The following is a 21,062-nucleotide window of genomic DNA, read 5'->3' on the forward strand; positions in this document are numbered from 1 at the left end:
TTGAGATGGGAATTATTCCCAACTTTTTTCCAGAAACTCATTCAGCAATTTGCCCAAATTTCACAACTTGGAAGAGCAGAGCTAGCCCACCAGGTCAAATCTGCACCACAGTTATACACTCAACACCCGCTCCCCCCCATCTGAGAGCAAAGTGGAGGTGCTTAAAGGTGGGGAGGAAAAGATCTGCACCCTTGACCTTGGACAGGTCATGTCACCTTTGTAAGCATCAATGACAACAGTTTGGTGGGTGAGATGGTGCTGCTGGAGAGCCCCGAGTTCCTTGAGCACAGCAGATGTTGCTCATTTATCCATGCTCCTGGCTTTTACATAATCCTGTAAGTTTGTAAAAGCCTACATAGTTGGCAACAGAAATTACAAACACCGCCTCCCTCTACTCCCAGTCAAAATCCACATGTTCTCAGGGTGCCAGGGCTGAGGGGACACTTCTCTTCTCTGGCAACCATTGCCCTTTTAGGAGCCTTGGCACCTAGAGAACAGGGCACATTTTGGCTGCATTTTTATTCCTTTTTTTTTTTTTTTTTGGTAGTTTGTTTAGGAAAGGGCGAAAGGCAAAGACTGGATTCTCAGTTCCTAACTCACTATCTCCAACTGCCACCATCCCTGGGCCTCAGTTTCCCCACCTTTCCTTAGCTGTTTGTAGATACTGGCCAGTGTCTAGAGTCAGCTCAATACAAGGGCTCTGCAAACAGGAATTGGCTCTTACAATTCTCAACCCCTTGCCTGGGGCTTTTTGTTGGCTGGGACAATCAACACAACAGTACTTTTAAGTTGACACAGCGCACTTTCTAGGGAGCCAGCGCCTTGCTGGGCACACTCCCTGTCTCCTTGGCCTTCTAATCATACATGACCTCACTCAAACACCGTCACATGCTCTCCGCCAACTCCCAGCAACATAGGACTGGACTGTCACCTCCCAACTCCTCTCCCAAAAAAAAATCTCAGCCTCTTGGCTCCAGCGTGCTGAGTTCACCCCATAAACTCAGCTAATGGATACCACATGCTGCTAAGGGTCCGCGCCCAACCCCACCCCTCCACCCCTGAAGGCTCCCCAGACCCTGGGATGTCTGATCCTTCCCCCACCCCTCCAGATCCTCCCACGGCACAACGGGAAGCGCCCTGTGCTGTGGTCCTGCAGGCCACGCATGACCTTGGACGCCTCTCCAAAGCCATGTCCACTCCTCGGAACAGGCTGAGTGTTTGCACCCCCTGGGTGCCTCCGGTTGCTGGGAATTGCAAACTCGATCGCGCGCCTTTCGCCTTCGCAATGACAGCAACTTGGCTCACCACCCCAGCACCAGAGTCCCTGGCTGGAAGCAGGGAGGCTCCCCGGACTCATGGAGGGGTGTGCCCACCCGCCCTCCGCTCGCGGATCCCTCTGGAACGCCTGGGCCTGCGATGCCGGGGGCCGCCACACCTGTCATCCCACCCGCAGGACTCCAGGGCCCCCGGGTGTGGGAATAGGCACCGCCCCGCCTGAGCACACCCCAGCAGACATGCCCGCCGGGGAAGCGCGTGCCGAGACGGCGCGCCGGCTGCAATCCCCGCTGAGGGTCCCTAGGGGGCGCAGCGGGCGCGGGAAGTCGCTCTGGGCCCCGGCACGAAATTGCAAGCGGGCGGGCGCGGCGAGTTTGAAAACAAGCGAGCACCGTGGGGGCGGGTCCCAGGCGCGAGAGCCGCCGGGGCTCGGCCAATCAGAGGCGGGCGGCGGGCGCGGGCGGCGCGTGCGGCCGGGCTGTGAATGGGGCGCGGCGGTGGCGGCGGCCGAGGCGAGAGCCGGCGCGCGGGCGGGCGCACTTTCTCCTCAGCGCCGGGCGGGGGCGGCGGCGGCAGAGGCAGAGGCGGCGGCAGAGGCGTTCTGCTCAGCTCCCCTCAGAGAGCGCTGCGGGGCCCGGCGCTGCGCGGCTGCGAGCAGCCAGGGCGACGTGCCGGGCATTTCCCCAGCTCGCTGACAACTTCTCCGCGGCCCGGCTCGCGCTCCATCGGAGCCCGGACGCCGCCCCTCAGCGCCCGCCGCTGCCTCCGCGGGGCTGCGCGCTCCCGCCCGCCCTGCCCGTCCCGCGGCGCCCGGGGGTGGCGGCTCCGCGGCATGGCCCGCGCCCGGCCCTCCGTGGCGGGCGGCGGCGGTGCGGCGCCCCCTGAGCGTGCGGGGCCCGGGCGGCCGCGGAAGAGCCGGACCGGCTACCACTGCGACCCCGAGCGCCCCGGGCTGCGAGCGGCGCCCCAGACCCCCGGGCCGGGCGCGGGCCGGCGGGCGGCAAAGTTGAGGCCGGGCCGCGGATGGTGGGCGCTGCTGTTGCTCCAGCTGCACTTGCTGCGGGCGCTGGCGCAAGGTAGGTGGCGGGCCTGACTGGGGTGACACCCCCCGAGATGGACTTTGTGGGCGCCGCCCGGGGTTGGCTTTAGGGGTGCGCAATCCCGGGGTGGACTCTTGGAGCGCGCGCGCCGCCCGGGGTGACACCCCAGGGGTGAACTTTGTGGGCGCCACCTGGTCTAGATTATGAATGGATATCTCTGAGGTGACTTTGCAAGTGGACATCTGTGGGCTGGGCTTCAGGGGCGCACAATCTTGGGGTGACACCCTGTGGTATACTTTGTGGGTGCCATCTGGGATGGGCTGTTATGAGTGGATACCTTCGGACTGAGTTTCAGGGGTGCACAATCTTGAGGTGATACCTTTGGAGTGAACTATATTATGGGTTTACAACCCTGAGGTGACTTTGCAGGTGGATACCTCAGGGTTGCACAGTCTTGGGTGACACCCCTGAGGTGGAGTATGGATGCCCACCTCTGGGCTGGGCTGGGAGGGTGCACACCCCTTGGGGGATGGACTCTTGGAGTGGGCATCACCTGGCATGGGTTGTATTACGAATGGACATCCCCGGGGTGGACTTTAGAAATGGATGCATCTGGGCTAGGCCGTGGGGTCTGAAATACTGGAGCGCACGCCCCTGGGACGGACTGTTTGAATGGTCACTCCCTAGATTATATGAGTGCACATCCCTGGTGGACTTTAGGATTGATACCCCTGAGGTGGATCCTGTGGGGTGCGTTCAGCCTGGAGTAGGCTATCTTTGGGGTGTACTTTGGGGATGGACACTACTGGAGTAGATAACCCTGACACGGGCCCTGAGGGTGTTGGCACTTTGGATGGGCTCCATAAATGGGCGCTGCTTGAGTGGACAGCCTTGGCGTGGACTCTGGGGGTGCGCGCCGCCTGGGGTGGATCCTCTAGGGTAGACTTTGTGAGTGCAGCCTGGAGTGACCTAGGGGTTGTGGGTGCCCCTCGGCGCAGCGCTGGGAACTTTGCGAGCGTTTAGGGTCTCCCATCCACTGAATCACTGGGTCGGGACTGCGGGTCGCTAGGTCTGGAGGCAGCGAAAGGGTTAATGCGGTGTGCCTCTAATTCGCGCTGCAATCGGAGCGCACTGACACCGAGTAGCTGGAGAATGCGCCCTGTGTGTTGTGTGTTGCATTTTCTTTTCTTTTTCTTTTTTTAAATCGGAGCCCTGGAAGAACCTTTAAAGTTGAGCCCCAGCCACCGTGGCTTCAAAGAACGCCCAGCGCGTCCTATTGCACTGATTAAACACGAGCTGATTCGTATCTGAGTCTGCACCGCAGAGTCTTGTTAACGATGAGTGACATCCGCGGTGGACTTCAAATATCAAGTGCCAGTCACCACCAGCCTCTCTTTCCCCACTTCTCCCCAGGGCTGCCTCCCCTCCCCTAGTCCTGATGCCTCGCCCCAAGTGGGTGCCTAGTACTCGGTGGAGCAAAACTTTGAGGGCCCCAGCTTTGCCTCCAGGCTTTGTTTTTCTCCCTCGGTTGGCTTTTGTTTGGAACACGGAGGTGTTCTCTAAAATAAGGAAAGGGGATCTGCGGATTCCAGGTGACCTTTTGCAAATGGAGATGGACTCTCTCCCGAAAGAGCTTTCCCTCCTAAATCTGGATTTCCGCTGCTTAAACCTGAAGAATACATGTGCTAGTCAGCTCTCTCTTCCCCGGGGAGGTTGCTGGTCTCAAAACTGAAAAACCAGACATAATCGTGTTAACATGACTTTTGATGGAGTCTTTAAAACAAATAGTGAACCTGGTTTACTCTTGGTAGTTTAGAAAAATTAACTTTCGAGTTCATTCCTTGTATCCTGGAAGCTTACCAAAGTAAGGCGTTGAGTATTTGGAGATTGAAGGAAATAGGTAGATTTATACTTAAATTACCAAGAGCTATGTTCTGTGTTATATGTGCCATGAGTTATGTGTGGTAAAATCCCAGTGATTTAAATGCAATACTTAAAAGTCTGACTTCAAAATTACAATGAGATAGCTTAATAAGACTCTAATAACTTAATATTCTTATTTGAGCTTATCTAATGTTATCTGGGTGGCAGCCCTTTTCCTCTTAGATTTTGGTAAATGCCCCTTTCATGTTTTCTGTATGGCAACAAATCACCGTGTTTCTGGTTACTTTTAGCCCTCCACACCTAACATCCTCATTTCACTTTTTTCTGGCACCTTTTACCTAAGGATGTCATCCAGGAGGAAAAGCATTTACTGATTGTGTAAAATGGAATCTGTAGGTTGTCAGAGGAACCAGGTTCAAGTGAAGAAATCGAGATCACTTAGGATGACCTTCAGAGATGGAGTTCAGTTTCTCTTCTCAAAAATGAAAGTGACTTTCACTTGACGACAGTCACCTGTACATTTGAAGATTGGCACACCACTTTGAACAGTTGGAAAAATCTGCTACAGCCCTTGTTTTGAAGTGTATCAGAGTTTATCAGCTGCACCTTGCACGCCCTGTAAAGTGTTGCCCTTTCACAATTGTAATGTTAGTGAAAATTATTAATTTTTATAAATACATGTACTAGGCAACAGCCATACTTTTCAAAGAGAGGAAGGAATCCTTTATTACTTCTTGCCACTAAAAACACAGGCACCCATTTCACATTTATATGGTGCACGAAAGTATGCAGATCTTTTAGTGTAAAATTTCAAATAGGTTGTCACAAATTTTAAATTCATCGACAGGTTTCTGTTCTTTGTGCTATGTGAAATGTGTAATATATCCATCATTTTTTATATCATATTGAAAATTCATATTACAGAGGAGATGTCACCATTTGACAAAACCTCATGTATCTTGAAAATGAAAATTCCGGTGCCGCTGTCGAGATTTCTGATGAGATGATGAGTTGGTCATATGCACAGGAATGCTTTTTCTAGAATCCTTTCAGATAAAATGTAACATTTTGCATGGAACAGTTACCACTAAGTTGAAACTGTCATAATGCCATATTGATACTGTGTATCTATCTAAGGCCATTTCTAATTCATCTGTTGGGTTTTCCTCTTAGGATACTTCCTATAGGTTGGCTTGGTCATGATTTCTAGCAGACAATAAGGGCAACATGTTTACTAAAAGTTATATATGTATAGCTGAAGTTACAAACAGGGAATAGATTTCTGGCCATGATGTAAAGCATCAGGTTTGGATCTTACAAGTGTAACTTCAGGATGTACTGCAGTTTCTTCTCTGTACATGGAAGTGGAAATTATATTCTCTGCTTATTGGTGTGTGTTTAATTGTTCATGACTCGTCTGGATTTTTAAAACTCCAGGTTGTTAGTTCTGGAAGGCAGGTGGCAATGCATGCTTTCTTTATGCTGTGCACCAAGTATGAGTGGTTCAGAAAGAGGGCTTCTGAGGCAAGGGATGCATCATAGGGACAGGGGTGTCTTGGGCTGGAGAACTCTGTTTCTCTGGAGCTGAGGTGGCTCCATTGATAAAATGCTTGCTGGGCAAACACGAAGAGCTGAGTTCAGATCCATAGCACTCACTTAAAAGTCCTGATGACTCTAACACTGAGGGAGGGGTAGGACAGAGTCAGGCAGATCCCTTGGAGCTGCTAGGCCAATCCGATTAGCAGAATTGCTAAGTTCTGGCTTCAGTGAGAGACCCTGTCTCAAAAAAGAAAATGTTCTTTCCAGTCTCTTGGATCTGCTCTTCTCAAACACTGCATTAGAATCAGGTGGACATTTGAGGGTATGCAGGACCAGCTCATTTCGGGTGAGCCACCAAGTGCTTTCCAGGTGACTCTCATGTCCACTGTCGCTTGAGAATCCCTGGCTACATTGCTTTGTTGTCTCACTCCAGTTACCAGCTGACTTTCTGGAAGCTTCCCTAAGCCAGTGTTTCATAGCTTGGCTGCACACTAGAATCCTTTGGGAGCTCTGAGGCAGGATTGGACTTCTAGACTTTGTTGATTTGAGGTTTGAGCTAAGCAGTAGGATCTCTAGACTCCCCAGTTGGTTCTGATGATTAGTCAGGTTTGGGAACCGCTGTTCTGTGAGACTCCATTCCCCCTTTAATCTTGTCTTCAAGCCTTCAGATCTTAGTGGACCTGGAATCTGTGTTCGATCAAACCCTGCATGGGTCCCGGGCTCGTTTTCTAATCAGTCCTTTTAGTTTGCATTGTGTCCCTTGCTAATGCAACTGTTCAGCTCCTGCCTTGTGCTGCTCTGAGGATTACATTAGAATCATTAGTGACACTTATTTATATAACAGGGTTTCCTGTGATACAGGCTCCCCATGCAAACTCACTGTGTAGCTAAGGATGACCTTGAACTTCTGACTTCTACATCCTGAGTTCTTGGATTCTGTGACATGCACCACCATACCCAGTTTATTGCTAGTGAAATTGAAAGAGGTACAGTTGCCTAGGCTTCACACCAGACCTGCTAGGTCTCAAAAGAATATATTTAAAAAGGTTCCATGTTCTGTATGGCTCAGTGGTTAAGAGAACACATGGCTTTTCACAACTATCTGTAACTCTAGTTCCAGGGGATCTGATGCCCTCCTTTGGCCTCAGAGGGCACTGCACACATGTGGTGCACAGGTATATGTTCAGGAAACACCCATACACAGAAATATATATTTTTTAAAAAGGGGGTTTTTACATGTGAGCTTGTCATATTCTATTTTGCTTCTGTCCTCGTGTTGCTAATCCCATAATCTCACTGAATTTGCTGGCACTCTTACCCTATTTTCCTATGGTCTGAGCCACTTTCCTCATGCCATTTCCCAGCTGTGGGTAAAATCTGCTAATTATCCTTTCTGCCACTTGTTTGATGGAGAAATAACAAAGCAGTGTTAATTGAGGTCACTGCAAGTCTAGCCTCCCTTTGAGCTCCTATTGTTTTCCATTAATCCATATGCGCTTTGTGGTCCCCTCTTCCTCTTACCCTCTGAACCAATTCCTTAATTCTGTAGTTTCAATTGGAGCTGGAGCGTGGGCTCCAGACCACCTTGCTTCACTAGAGCCTTATACTTAGCGCTCAGACACTGAATGGAATCTTCCTAGACCACTGTGGGTTTAACAGAGGGCCACTAGTCACTTGATTGGGTAAACTATTGTCCCTTTCTATGAGGTCTGCATGTAACCACTTTAATGGTCCCTTATGAATCAAGGATGAGTTTATCCTTCACTCCTCCCGCCCCCTTTTCTAAACATCTGTGTGTGAGTGTGCATGTACAAGAGCACCAGTGTGGAGGACTGTGAGGATTGCTTCTCTCCTTCTACCATGATGGTCCCAGGGATTGACCTCAGGTTGTTAGGTTGGTGACAAAAACCTTTGCCACTGAGCCATCTCACAGGTTAGAACAACTCTAGAGAAAGGTAGCATTTTGTTCTTTTATCTGTGAGGACTCCAGGTGTTAACTGATTTGCTCAAGGCTCCAGGAGGAGTACTGGCCGAGCCTGAAAGAAAAGCCTGATTCAGGATCTGTGACATAGCTTGGGCCTCCCTATAGCCTGTGCCTTTGGAAGGAGAGAAGAAAACAGGAAACACTCTGATCCATAGTGCAGAAAGATGGTGGGTGGAACTCTAAATAGTCTATGGACTGACCTGACAGAAACTTTCAGTTTACCTCCCAGTCATGATCAGGAGCCAATAAAAATCACATTGGAGGATTCTGAGGCCAGAGGAGAGAAATGTGCACACCATCTTCGGTGTATCCAACCCTGTCCCCTAATACAATAGTTGTTGCCACTTTGGTATCCCTCTCTACTCATTTTTCTTTTTACACTGTAGCTTGAACTCCAGTTAAGTGGGCATTGTGCTGCCACTCCAGGGTGGACCACCGAAAGTAAACCATTTTTTTTCCGAGAACATTTGGAAAATTCTTTTTTCTACTTTAATGTACACAGAGGTGTAAGGTGCCAGGAGATCTTTTTGGTTACTGCTTTGCTGTAGCATGTGCATTCTCTAACAACAAACAGTTAAGTTCAGCCACCTGCTGGGACTGCATCCAGCTGGGAAGTCCTGTATCCTAAATACTGGCTTCAGACAAAGTGGAGACTGCAAATGCGGCTGGTTCTACATGATACAAGCTTTGCCCTTAATTACATTTTATGTTTCCATTCTAAGAGTCCTTGTGTCTTTGTTGCCACGTGGGGTTGGAGTTTCAGGTTGTATGATATTTTTCTGCCTCCTTCTGGCCTTCTTTAGGGGTTCCCAGAGGTCAGGTTAGTGACCCACTAAAATTATATCATGGAATGGACACAGCGTAAGGAGTAGCACTGAGATTTGTGTAGGCTCTGGCTTAGGATTTTCTAAGCAAAAATGGTATTGATAGAGAGGATCCCATGAGTACCATGCTTGGCACTTGAGTGCAGCTGAGGGTGGTTTTGAAAATAGTTCGAGAAGTGTGCTATGGGCAGTCAATGAATTATTTAAAAATAAAATTTTAATATGCATATCGTTACTTGGTTAAATACTCCTAGTAAGCAGCAGTGCATACGAGCATTCTAAGTTCATATAGTTTCTTTAATGAATTAATTTGACTTCAGTCTTTCAACAAGGCAGTAGAACTCCCCCTAAGTTTTACATCTCTTTTAATAAGAGTGTATAAATATTTGTAATCTTAATCCTGAGGGAGAATGTATTTTGTCAGTTAGGACTATTGTTCTGGTACTTCCTGCCATCCATGGTAACACAAGTAAATCACTGTGATGAGCCTTTCACTGGATTCCTGGGATGCAGAAGTCTCTTCTTCAATAGATACCTTCCTGCTGCTTACAGGTTTCAAACCTGAGACCTTCTGGAGAAATTATTAGTTTACAGCTTCATTACATTAACACTGTTTTCTCTCCCCACTGTGTAGAAATAAAACAACAACACAACTAAACAAACAAACAACTCGGGAATGTTGCTGTGTGTTTATACCTTTGCTATTCCCGTAGGTACAAGGTTTGGCCCATGACAGGCAGCTCCAAAGTCAGAGACTATGGCATCAGCTTGGCCTCATCTCCCGCACTGTGAGAATGAAAATAATTTCTCTAAAGCTTTCCTAGAAACATGGCTGTGGCAGGTGGAAAAAGTGTTGGGCTAAGTGTCTGTAGCCCTGGCTTTTATCTCAATCTGAAACCACCTGCAGTGTGAGCGAGTCTGCTAGCCTCTCCTGAGCCTGCTTTCCCACCTGGAAAAGGTGGTGGTGGTAGAGCTTAGACAAGTAAGGGAAAGGATGTTTGGGATCGTTCTGCCCTGATTCTCCCCTTCTCTGTGTTGATCTCCTTCCTCCGTGTCTCCAGAGTCTCCGAGTGTGCCTGCTGTCTGGGGTTCTGTAATTCCATATGTCTTAGCTCCTGCGAGCCGCTTCCTTTCATTCCACTATTGTCGGGGTATATATATAGTGTTGAAGACAACTGGTGCAATGTAATATTTCTCCTTAGGTGCTGCTGTCTAACATGGGGTAGATTTACTACAGCCTGGAAATGGTTCATGCTCAAAATTTTAGGTTCTGTAAAACAAATTAGTGCTTTAATTTATCAATGTAAGCCTGAAGTTTGGAGAAATAAATATTCTTAAAATAGGAGACATTTATTTATCTAAATGGCTGGAAGAAAAAAGAGCATGACTAATCTAAATCTGGTGGCAATTAATGCAGTGAGAAATTTAAACAGAGATGGAATAATGATGGCCATGAGGATGTTTAGATTTACTGGACAGTGACCATCAGTAATTTAAAAATTACTTAAAATTATCTCTAGAATAATTTTTCACTTTTAACAGGATTAGCTGCCATTCTATTGATATACAGTGTCTAGAGAAGTTAATAGCTATCAATTAAATAATTCAAGTTCTTGACAACTGACTTGTCAGTCAACTAAATTTATTAGTTGACTGATCTGTGGAAATTAGCTTATTGAACATTTGATAAGACTATGGTTTCTGCAGTGTTTTAAAAAAATTAGTTGTGTTTGTATGTATGTATATATGTGTGTGAATGCTATGTGTGTGCAAGTGCCCTTGGAGGCCAGAAGAGGGCACTTGATTCCTTGAAGTTGGAGGTACAGGGTTTTGAGCCTCCTGACATGGGTGCTGGGAACTGAATTCTGTTCCCCTGGAAGAGCAGCAAGCACCCTTAACCTCTGAGCCATCTCTCTAGCCCCTTCTGGATGTTTTTTATTTTACTGTTTTTATTTTCATTTTTATTATTATTGTGTATATGTGCACATGTAGATGTGCATGTATGTGTGTATCAGAACACACCTGTGAGCATGTGTGGTGACGTGTTTATGCTGAACTTGCTTGTGGAGGGAGGTCAGAAAACAACTCTCAGGAATGGGTTCTGTCTTCCTCCTATGGTTTCCAGGGATCAGTCTTAGGTTGTCGGTCTTGTACAGTACATGCTTTTACCGGCTGAACCATCTCACCAGCTAGGTTTTGCTGTGTTTAAAAACAGTTATTATTTTAAAATGGACAAGGCTGATTCCGGGGGATGTGGGCTTTTAGATGATGGGCTACAGGGGACTCTGGAACTAATTACTGTAGGCAAAATTGTCCTCAGGTACAATGTTTTGTTGCCTTTTCTCTTTCAGAACTTTCTGTATACTCTGTACCTGATTCTTTACCAAGAGAAGTTTGGAAGCTTAATTTTACAAGGATGAATGGCCTTTTAAAAATAAAAACAAAAATAGTAGTAACCAGAGAATGACTGAGCTCTGGGAGGAATATGGCTATTTGGTGACTTCAGCACTTGGTGACTTCTGACAATAATGGGTGGTGGTCACTTAGCTATTAGACCTGGGGATGTTTGTCAGGTTTGGAATAGAAAGGGATTCTGTATGACACAGGTATAACTGATCCTACTTAGGGGAGAATGGCCTTCTCCAGAGTTGCTTTGTGTGTATTGGTGGTTTTCCTGTGAGAAAGGCCCATTTTCAAATTGAAGGGCAGTTGTAGCTTGACTGTCTCCAGGTGGTAGGTGTGATGCAGGAGAGATTGAGATTACTCCCGACTAAGCTCTTCTATAATGTGCATGGCAGCATTGAATTTATACATGAACCACCAGATGGCAACAGAAAAGGTGTTTATATAGGATGCAGTTGTTTCCACAGCTTTATGTATTTATTTTTTAAATTTGTGTGGCACACCATCTCTCAGTATACTTATATATACATTTTTGGGCTAAAAACACCACGAATTGATAATACTTGACAATGTAAGATACCAGTCAGGAAACTGAATAGTGGTACCATGTCACTAGAAAAAGATTTTATTTATTTTACACTAGCACACATATTAACCATTCCCAAAGGAAATGAGCTTCCAGGGATGCAACTTGATCTTTTCTCTCATTGTGTAGTCCATGCTTCTGCTCTGTATTTTCATTCAGCTTTTCTGTAGCTCCCAGTGGAAGCAGTAATAATTTCAGAACATTAAACAAACAAACAAACGTGGCTTTTACCCCAAAGCATTTTCTGTAACACCTTTGAGAGGAGGTCATGAGCTTATAAACATTGAACATATTTATGTGTTTGCTGGATGATGGCACTTTGGCTTTAAGTAGGATATGTTTTGTGTTTGCCTCACAGGCTTATTCCTCCCTCCCCCATTTAACTGTCATCTTGGCTCTTTTAGAGGCTTTTTCTTAGGTAAGTATCCTGTGTGTGCACAAACTAGAAACTCAGCCTGAACTTCTGCAGAACTAGGAAAAAGAAAAAAAGAAGATTTTTATTGGAAGTACCTAAGGGAGTCACAATGTACCTAGCAGATGCCACCTCAACAGATTTGGACATGTTCAGGACTTATCTTTTCTTCAGAAATGAGAGCCCAGGAATAATGCTGGTATGTGTAAGGCTATGGATTTGAGTCACAGTAACATAGAGATATACCTGCCCACCCACTCGCACCCTCGAAGACTGCCCTCTTTCATGGGTCTGCTCCTTCTCTGACGCTGTCATCTTGACTCATGGTTTTCTTTGCACAGCTGAAAGCCAGCTGTTGTCAGTTTTTGCATTTCTAGTTTTAGATCCTCAAAAAAGGATTGACTGAAAGCTTTGGTCCTGAGCCCAGGCTTTGTGAAATGATCAGTTTTTTCTTTCTTTCCTTTTTTTTTTTTTTTTTTTTGCCATGTAGTCGAGGCTGGCCCAGGACTTGCAGTCCATCTGCTTCATCCTCCTGAGTTGGGGTTTTCCACAAGCACTACTGTGCCAGGGTCAGGTTTGTCTTTTGAATTATTATTTCAAGGGAGATAAAGCATCCCATCTATTGCAAAAGTGGGCCTGTATAGAAGAAACTAGAATGATGCCTGTAGAAGACTGAGAAGCAGTCAACTGTAGAAGTGGTAGGAAGTAGCAGATTCAGCCTAGAATATTGGAGATCTGGGTAGAGTTTAGGATTTAGGGGCACAAAACAGAGTTGGGTAGTCCATTGGAGTATGAATGAGGAAGTGTCACAGGCCACATTCAGGCCTCTTTCTAGGAAGATCAGTTGGTGAGCATGGTTTTCCCTGAGCTTGGACCTTTGTTTGGGCAGCATGGTCATGATCCAGGTTTTGAACACATTAGTGTGAGGTTTCCTGAAGCTTCCAGACAACTGTTTAGAAGCTGAGCTCTGAGTTAGAGGAGCAGCCTAAACTTTGGGTATAGCTATTTGTGGAGACACTTGCATATTGCTTAAGAGGATGGCTTTGGCAGACACAAAAACTGACTGAACTACTTGGGTGGGCTATTTAGTCTTGTGTATGTGTGTGTATGTTCACTAGTTAGGGTTTTTATTGCTGTGAAGAGACACCATGACCAAAAGCATCATGCCCAGGGATGGCATCACCCACAATGGGCTGGGCCCTCCCACATCAATCACCAATTAAGAAAATGCCTTGCAGGTTTCCTACAGTCTTATATTAGGGAAGCATTTTCTCACTTGAGGTTCCCTCCTTCCAGATAACTCTAGTTTGTGTCAAGTTGACATAAAACTAGCTAGCACAATGTGTTTACTTGTGTACCTGTTCCTGTGTGTGCATACATGCTTGTGGAGGCCAAAGTTCAATGTTGAGTGTCTTCTTCAATCACTTTCCATATTACTTTTTTGAAATGGTCACTCACAGAACCAACTGGAGCTTACCAATTTACAAGGCTGATTATCTAGTGACCTGGATCCATTTCTCCAGAACTAGGATTAAGTGCATGCTGCCATGCTTAGCTTTTTCTGTAGGTTCTGGGAGTACAAACTTAGCCCCTCTTGTTTGTGCAGGAAACACTTTGCCAACTGAGCCATCTCTAAGCCCCTAATCATCTTTAAATCTCATTTTGTTGCCTTGAAGGATTGTTTGTTAATTTTACCTATTTCATATAGCTGTTATGAGGATCAGTTATATGATTACAGATAAGGTGTTAAGGTCTTACCTGGTACATAACATTCAGCCATTGTTAGGCATTGTTATTGCTATTTATGCTTCAGTAGACAGGAATCACACTTACTATGGGGATTAATGAGTTACTGTAGTACAGAGTGGCACTGTGAACAATTGAAATGACTAAGAAGCCATTATACTAATAGTTGCCTTGCTGTGGTTTACCAGATGAATTGCAGGGGGAAAGAGTGTGATGATGGGAACTGATATGATAATATAGAAATAATAAACAGTTGACAGGGTAGTGGTACTGTCATGGAACATCCTGAATGGTATTATGGTAGAGATATGACTAATAAGGGGACCAAGAAATGGCTCCTGGCATTGTTGATTTGGTGGGAAATGGTGATCTTTTCTAGGACAGTATTGCTGGGTTCTAACAGTGTAAAATAGATCACAGAATGAATGTGTCAGGAGCAAGTGGAGTCCAGAGTGTGTTCTCTTACCGTGGAAAATCTCCAGGAAAAACTGTGAAGTGTTTAGAATGCACAGTGATGAGATGATCCTAACACACCTTGGGAATACTTATTTTTTCTACGTTTGAAATATGTTCATCCTGCCCCTCATTGGCTGCAGCACTCGAGAGAGTGGCCCCTACACTTCACCTGGGCAACACAGTAGAGCTGGCTCTGAAGGTGTAGGTTTGGGAGAACCAACCCTGAGGACATTAAAGCTGGAGAACTGGCCCCGCCCCTTGCTCATTGCTGCAAAGAGTGAACTAGCCAGGGCAGTGCTGGAGAGCTCACCCTGGCGGAAAAGACAGGGGAGAGTTGGCAGGCTGACCAACCCTGCAACTACCCAGCCCCAGAACCAGGATTATGTATTGTCTCACTCCAATACCCACCCCATGTGTGATCTGCTGGAGCACACCTGTGGTGTGTGTGTGTGTGTGTGTGTGTGTGTGTGTGTGTGTGTGTGTGTTGGTACTGCAGACCCAGGCTGCTGGATCTTCATGACACAGGGCAGCAATGGGATGTCTAGGAAGTCCCAGTGAGGGCCCAGTGTCCATGTTGCAGCAGGGACTAGGGGCCTTGAGCCAGATGAATGATTCTTTGTGATGAACTCCTGCATGTAAAAATGTATGGATAAAGGGGTTTACTGCGTGACTTACTGTGTCACACTGCAGCTTCCATGATGAGATTTTCCCCTCCTTCCTCCCCCTCCTTTTTTTCTCCTAAATTTTATTTTGTTTTATTTTTGGTGGTAGGAGATGGGTGGGGAGGCATGATGTGAAAGACACAAATAATAAATAAAAAGAAAATATGGAAAGAAAATACGGGTTGTTGTTATGGCTGAATGAGAAGTATTATTACAATTTTGTAATGTTAATTCAGTTTTATATTTTGTACATACCAACACTTGCAGAAACATTGCTACCAGAGCTGACATAGAGAGTTCAAATACCCATGCTGCTATAAATACAGAGAAGTTATGGTCAAAATATAACAAAAACAATCAAGCACAATCTTGGCTTGAAATTTTCCAGGTGCCAGAAGTGAGAAGAAAGCTATGTACTCGGTCTGTACCAGAGAGCTTGAGGTTTGTAGCCTCAAACCTAGGACAGCTCCCAAGGGCTTGGGGTAGTGGAAGTGATGGCGTGTTTCCTAAAAGAGCAAAAGACTTGGCCTGAGGTTTGTATAATGTTGGAAAGTAGAGTTGAGGCCCTTAGCATTAAATCTCGAAGGGTTATGCTGTCTGTTAAGAGACTGAAAAAAAAAAAAAACCTACTTTTTAGTTTGGGAAAGGACACAGAAACTTGCTGTCTTCTGGGGGTTGTGACAAGTAGGAGGAAAAAGACATCTCAAAACCTGAAACTCACAGTTGGGGTGTGCATATGTCAAGTTTAGCATTTTTTTTTTTTACAATGCAATTAATTCTTACACCAAGAAATTAGCACAAAATATGATCCAGAACTATGGAAAATAATTGAGTGCCCCAAATTGAAAAACAGTCTTGTAGAGCAAATGAAAAGGCATGACTCTTGCAGAAGAAGCTCATGCTGAAGATGAGCTTGCAGTACAGGCATGTCCCAGCTGCACACGGGAAGGGGTCACTGCGAAGGAGAACTGGAAGATGTTACAAACAGAAGATGGCATTTCAGGAGGCAGGATGGTAGGGCCCATGAAAGAGATGACTTTATTTGAACTTATTTTAGAGATAAAATAGACCATGATGAAAGAACAGATTTAGAAAGTGAACAACAGATTTGGGAAAGAACCAAGTAGGACTTCTATAAATGAAAATTATGGTCATTAAATTTTAAAAAGTAACCTCAATGGATAAGTTATACAGCCAAGTAGGTATAATTGAAGAGAAAACTATTGATTTTTTAAAGGAGATTTGAGGAAATTGGTTGGAATACAGTACTGAGGGATAGAGAGACAGAAAATGAGTGGTAAAGATTCATGAACTTTAGAATGAGACAATCCAATATCATCTCCCATGAGCTCTCAGAAAGAGAACATAAAAGATACTACTAGAAGACATAATGGGCAGGATTTTAAAAATTATTGTTGTTATTGTTGTATATGATGTATATGGATGGGTGCATACATAGCATGGAACTTGTATAGAGTTTGGAGGACAACTTTTCTCTCCTTCAACCATTATGTGGGTATTGGGATTGAACCCAGGTCATCAGGCTTGCATAGCAAGTGCCTTTTCTTGTTGCGTCGTCTTACTAGGACCCTAGAAAGTTTTTGTGAGTTCTTAGATTCCAGAAGCACATTGGGCCCCATGAAAGATAAAAACAATTTCATAGATAGATAGTACAGTGCCTTCTTAGCGCAGTAGGCAGCGTATCAGTCTCATAGATAGATAGTAGATGAAACACTAGCAAAGTAGACAGAGCCAATCTAAGGTAAACAGATGCTTAAAATGGCAGGTATTCATTATAGAATGATGAAATACCTTCAGAGTGTTGAGGGATAGAAGCAAGTGATCTAGAGATCTTTATCCAAATAGACAACATTCAAGTGTAAGAGTGAAATAAAGACAAAATAGGTTTTCATTTGAGGAACTACTAACAGTTGTATTTCATGAAGAAAGAACTTGAAACCAGCAGTGTGAGATCTGGTGAGATCTGGAAATGATAGGAAACAATGTATCCACACCAACCAGTCACCTTGTGGTTCACAAGAGTGAGTACCTTTGTTAATGAGTACCAATGTTAATGAGTACCACTGTTAACGGGGAGCCAAATCCAAATCCATGGATTCTACCAACCACAACCACAGATGGAAAGTTGTGGATTTACCAAACATTCACACATATTTTCCCCTCTTGTTTCTTAAACAATATAATATTGAGACCTTGTTACATTGCATTTATACTGTACTAGGTCTCATAAGTAATGTGACTGATTATTTAAGTCTTTTAAAAGAAACCCATAGGCTGTATGCAGTACATTATTTTCTCTAAGGGCCTAGAGTATCTGTAGATTTTGGCATTTGGTGGTGAGTGGGGGTAATCCTAGCACCAATCCCAATGGATACCGAAGGATGACTGTATTAGCCTTTCTATTCTGAAAGTATAAAATGGCTGAGTAAGAGGGGTAGTATAGCGTGCGGGGAGGTGGAGCGATAGAGATGTTGGTCAAATGATACACAATTTCAGCTGGAAGGAGTAATACATTAAAGAGACCCATTTTGCAACATGGTAACCATAGCTAACAACTATGTTGCAATATTGTAGCTATAGCTTGCAACACTGTTACACTGTGGTGATTATATCAAACAACATTGTATTTTATTCTTTTAAATTGAATAGTAGATTGTATTTTCACCAGGAAAAAGTATGAAAAATGCATATGGTAATTAGCTTAATTTTGTTCATTCTATACTGTGTTACATACAGCAAATGATACAGTTGACCCTTAAACAATGTTTTGAGCAGCTGTTCACTACTTGAGCTCACTGCAGTGGAAATAGAAGTGCCCCAGTTCACTTTATATAGTTAGGTTTTTTTTTTTCTTTTTATTTTAAAAAGCTATGTCACCAGGGCTTTTCTTTACTTTTAATTTTTAGACATGGTCTTACTAAGTTTCACAGGCTGGCTTGAATTTGTTTTGTAGCACAGGCAGGCCTCAAACTTGGAATTCTCGCGCCTCAGTCTCCAGTAACTAATACTGTGGCCACCAGAACTGGCAACTGTACATAATTTGCTTAAACTATAATGCAATTTAATAACTGAGTAGTGGTTAATTCATATGTTAATTGCACTGTCAGAAAGATAATATGAGATGATGAAGATATGATAGTAGGTCCCCCTCTTCCCCCCCCCCCCCCCGCCCCGTCATAGAGCTAACGGTTTATTGGGCATAAATGTGGTTGACTGGAAGGCTTGTATGGTGCATGTAATCAGGGAAGTCAAGATTTTCATAGGGAAACTAGTGGAACCTTAGGATTCAGAGTATCACTTGGAAGTAGAAATGTGATAGATTAGATAGAGAGCATTGTCCTTTGCGGCATCCCCCTACTGATTTTCTCACCAACTCCTGACTTTGAGCTTTGTTGAAATCTAGTATAATGTATTGGACACCACGGATGGTTTACATTTCTGATTCTGAATCAAGATTGTGAAGCAACGCATAGATACTTTATAGCAAGTTCTAGATTTTTTTTGAGACAGGGTCTCACTATTAATTCAAGCTGGTCTTGAACTCTAGATTCTCCTTCCTCAGTCTCTCAAGTGTTAGGATTACAGGCTTGTGCCACTATGCTTATCTCCTTTATAGCAATTTTAAAGCTTGAGTTTTTATTTCTTTTTAATGCTTGCTTGCATGTGTATGTGTGTGTACATGTGTATGTGTGCATGTTCACATGTATATGTGTGTCTGGAGATCAAAGGTTGATGTTGACAGTCTTCCTTGATTCCCCATTTACCATCCAGGGTCTCCTGCTGAACCTAGAGCTAGTACAGCAGCCAGCTTGCCCCCAGGATCTGTCTCTGTCCCCTGAGTGCTGGCATTGTAGCTATATTGCCAGTCCACTTGGCTTTTATGTTGTTTCTAGGGACCCAAACTCCAGTCTTCACACTTATAGTAGGTGCTTTTGTCTATCGAGCCTTCTCATCTCTTCAGTCTCTTGAGTTTATTTTTTAACTATAACTACTTTGCTTTGTATGTTGCTGTTTCTTGGGTTTACAGAGAGAGTACTGGCAGCCCCTCACCCGCTTAAAGTAAAATTTCACATGGTTTCTGGATCATGTCCTGGATTGTCACATACCAGTTAGAGAGGGCATCTGGAGAGTGCTAGCCTACTCTGACTTCTTTCCCTCATGATGGGGAAGAAACTGGGTTGGCTGGAATCCTCTGTTCCTCTGTGGATTAGTCCACAGCAGGTCACCCTGACCAGGATAATGAGGTTTTACGTTTTTCTAGCTTTTTTCACTGTGGCTCTTGCAGCTCTTAAGAAGACTACTATTCTATGTTGATATTAAAAAAGGCAGAACATATAGAAATGGTTCTAATTGTCGAGAAGACAGTCTGAAACAGTTGAGAAATGAGGTTATAGGGTACTTTATACAATATAACTTACAATGTAATATGCTTTATTTAATATTCTTAATACATTGGGCATTGCCCCTTTTCTGTATATTGTATCTTTGTGGGTGTGTGTGTATGCATATGCATGTAACAGGTGTGGACATGTGAGTGCATACTTGTGCATATGTGTCTGCCTGTGGAGGAGGCCAGAAACAAACCATAAGGCACCCTGAATTTCTTTTCTTTTCTTTTCTTCTCTTCTCTTCTCTTCTCTTCTCTTCTCTTCTCTTCTCTTCTCTTCTCTTCTCTTCTCTTCTCTTCTCTTCTCTTCCCTTCCCTTCCCTTCCCTTCCCTTCCCTTCCCTTCCCTTCCCTTCCCTTCCCTTCCCTTCTCTTTTCTTTTCTTTTCTTTTCTTTTTGAGGCAGGATCTTCCACCAGTCTGTAACTTGCCTAGTAGGCTAGGCTGCCTGGCTAGGTAGACCCAGGGATGGTATGAAGGTCAGAGGGCAACCTCAGTGTTGGTCTTTACCTTGTACCTTGTTTGAGACAGGCTCTCTTATGTTCATCAGTATGTATGCCAGGATAATATCTGATGGATAGCCAGCTGTCTCCAGAACCCCTCTCTAAGTTCTGTGCTGTGCTGGCCCCTGTGAGTGACCTGAGCCTCCTCTGAATGCAGGTTTCTCTCTTCCATCTCTTGGAAAGTTGAGTCAGGTGGCTGATGTCTTACTACTGTTCTCTGTGTTCTGATTTTCTCTATTAAACTTAGATCACTTTTGAAATAAGAATATTACATATAATAGAATAACATAAAGGTTAGAAAAGTAGTGAGAATGTAATATTAGTGGAAAGTGGCCGAGAAGTTACTAGTTTATAAAACAATGGACTGTGATTGAATGAATGGGCCAGCCTACTTATGGTGTTCGTCTCTGCATTTCTAATATTCTTTGTTTTAAACAGAATCATTTAAAACTTTTAAATTGCAAAAGCAACTAGAATTATTTACCATAATGTGAATCTATGGGTTTTGGGAAGAATGTGGTTTACTCAATGAGAGTGGATGAATGGGAAACTGAGATTTTGTTATTTTTTAAAAACATATTTTTTAATATTTGAGAGATATTAACTAATGGTTTTTGGCTTTATTTTGTTCATCTGCTTAAAAAAGGCTCACACTATCTTTACAGGCTCTTTGTAAGAACAACAACAACAAAAAAAATTCCTTTGAAAGATGGATTGATAAACACATTTGTACCATTGATTTCTGGTTAGGCCTGTATAATCTTTTTGATTCTAGTGTCAAATTCTCCCAATAACAACACTGATATTGAACCTGTTCAGTACATTCAAGTTTTTATAGGAGTGTGCACAAAAATTTGAAATATCATTGTGCATGTAAAATGAATGAACTTAAATTTGAATATGTGTACATATAGTACTTAAATGTTGAAGTATAACAAATACAACATAAATTAGAGCTTCAAGTGTGAATGCTGTACTGATGACAAGTTGATGACCTTGGCTTCATAAAAATGTATCTGTAAATGGACATTTCCTGTCCTGAGCACCTGGTCCCAATTAAAGACACAGAGGCTTATATTAATTACAAGTGCTCTGCCGATAGCTCGGGCTTGTTACTAGCTATGCTTACATTTAAATTAACCCATTTCTATTAATCTATGTATTGCCATGTGGCTTGTGGCTTTACCTGTCCTCTAGCATGTTTTGCTTTATGGGCAGCTTTCTGGAATCTCTCCTAACTTTGCCCTCCTTCTTCCCATCATTCTGTTTGGCTTTCCCACCTAACTTCCTGCCCAGCTACCAGTCTGTCAGCTTTTTTATTAATCAATGTGAGTAATACATA

General features: G+C 44.2%; 1 protein-coding gene across 1 annotated transcript in view; it reads left to right on the forward strand.

The window, feature by feature from the left end:
• The first annotated feature begins 2,092 nt into the window (after nt 1-2,092).
• Sdk1 (sidekick cell adhesion molecule 1) overlaps nt 2,093-21,062 on the forward strand; it is a 968,286-nt gene continuing 949,316 nt past the window's right edge. Inside the window, exon 1 of the mRNA XM_006990740.4 lies at nt 2,093-2,351. Coding sequence (XP_006990802.2) covers nt 2,108-2,351 — 244 coding nt within the window. The 5' untranslated portion in view covers nt 2,093-2,107. The remainder of the gene's footprint in view (nt 2,352-21,062) is intronic.

This window comes from Peromyscus maniculatus, chromosome 23, assembly GCF_049852395.1.
Source record: "Peromyscus maniculatus bairdii isolate BWxNUB_F1_BW_parent chromosome 23, HU_Pman_BW_mat_3.1, whole genome shotgun sequence".
Taxonomy (NCBI): domain Eukaryota; kingdom Metazoa; phylum Chordata; class Mammalia; order Rodentia; family Cricetidae; genus Peromyscus; species Peromyscus maniculatus.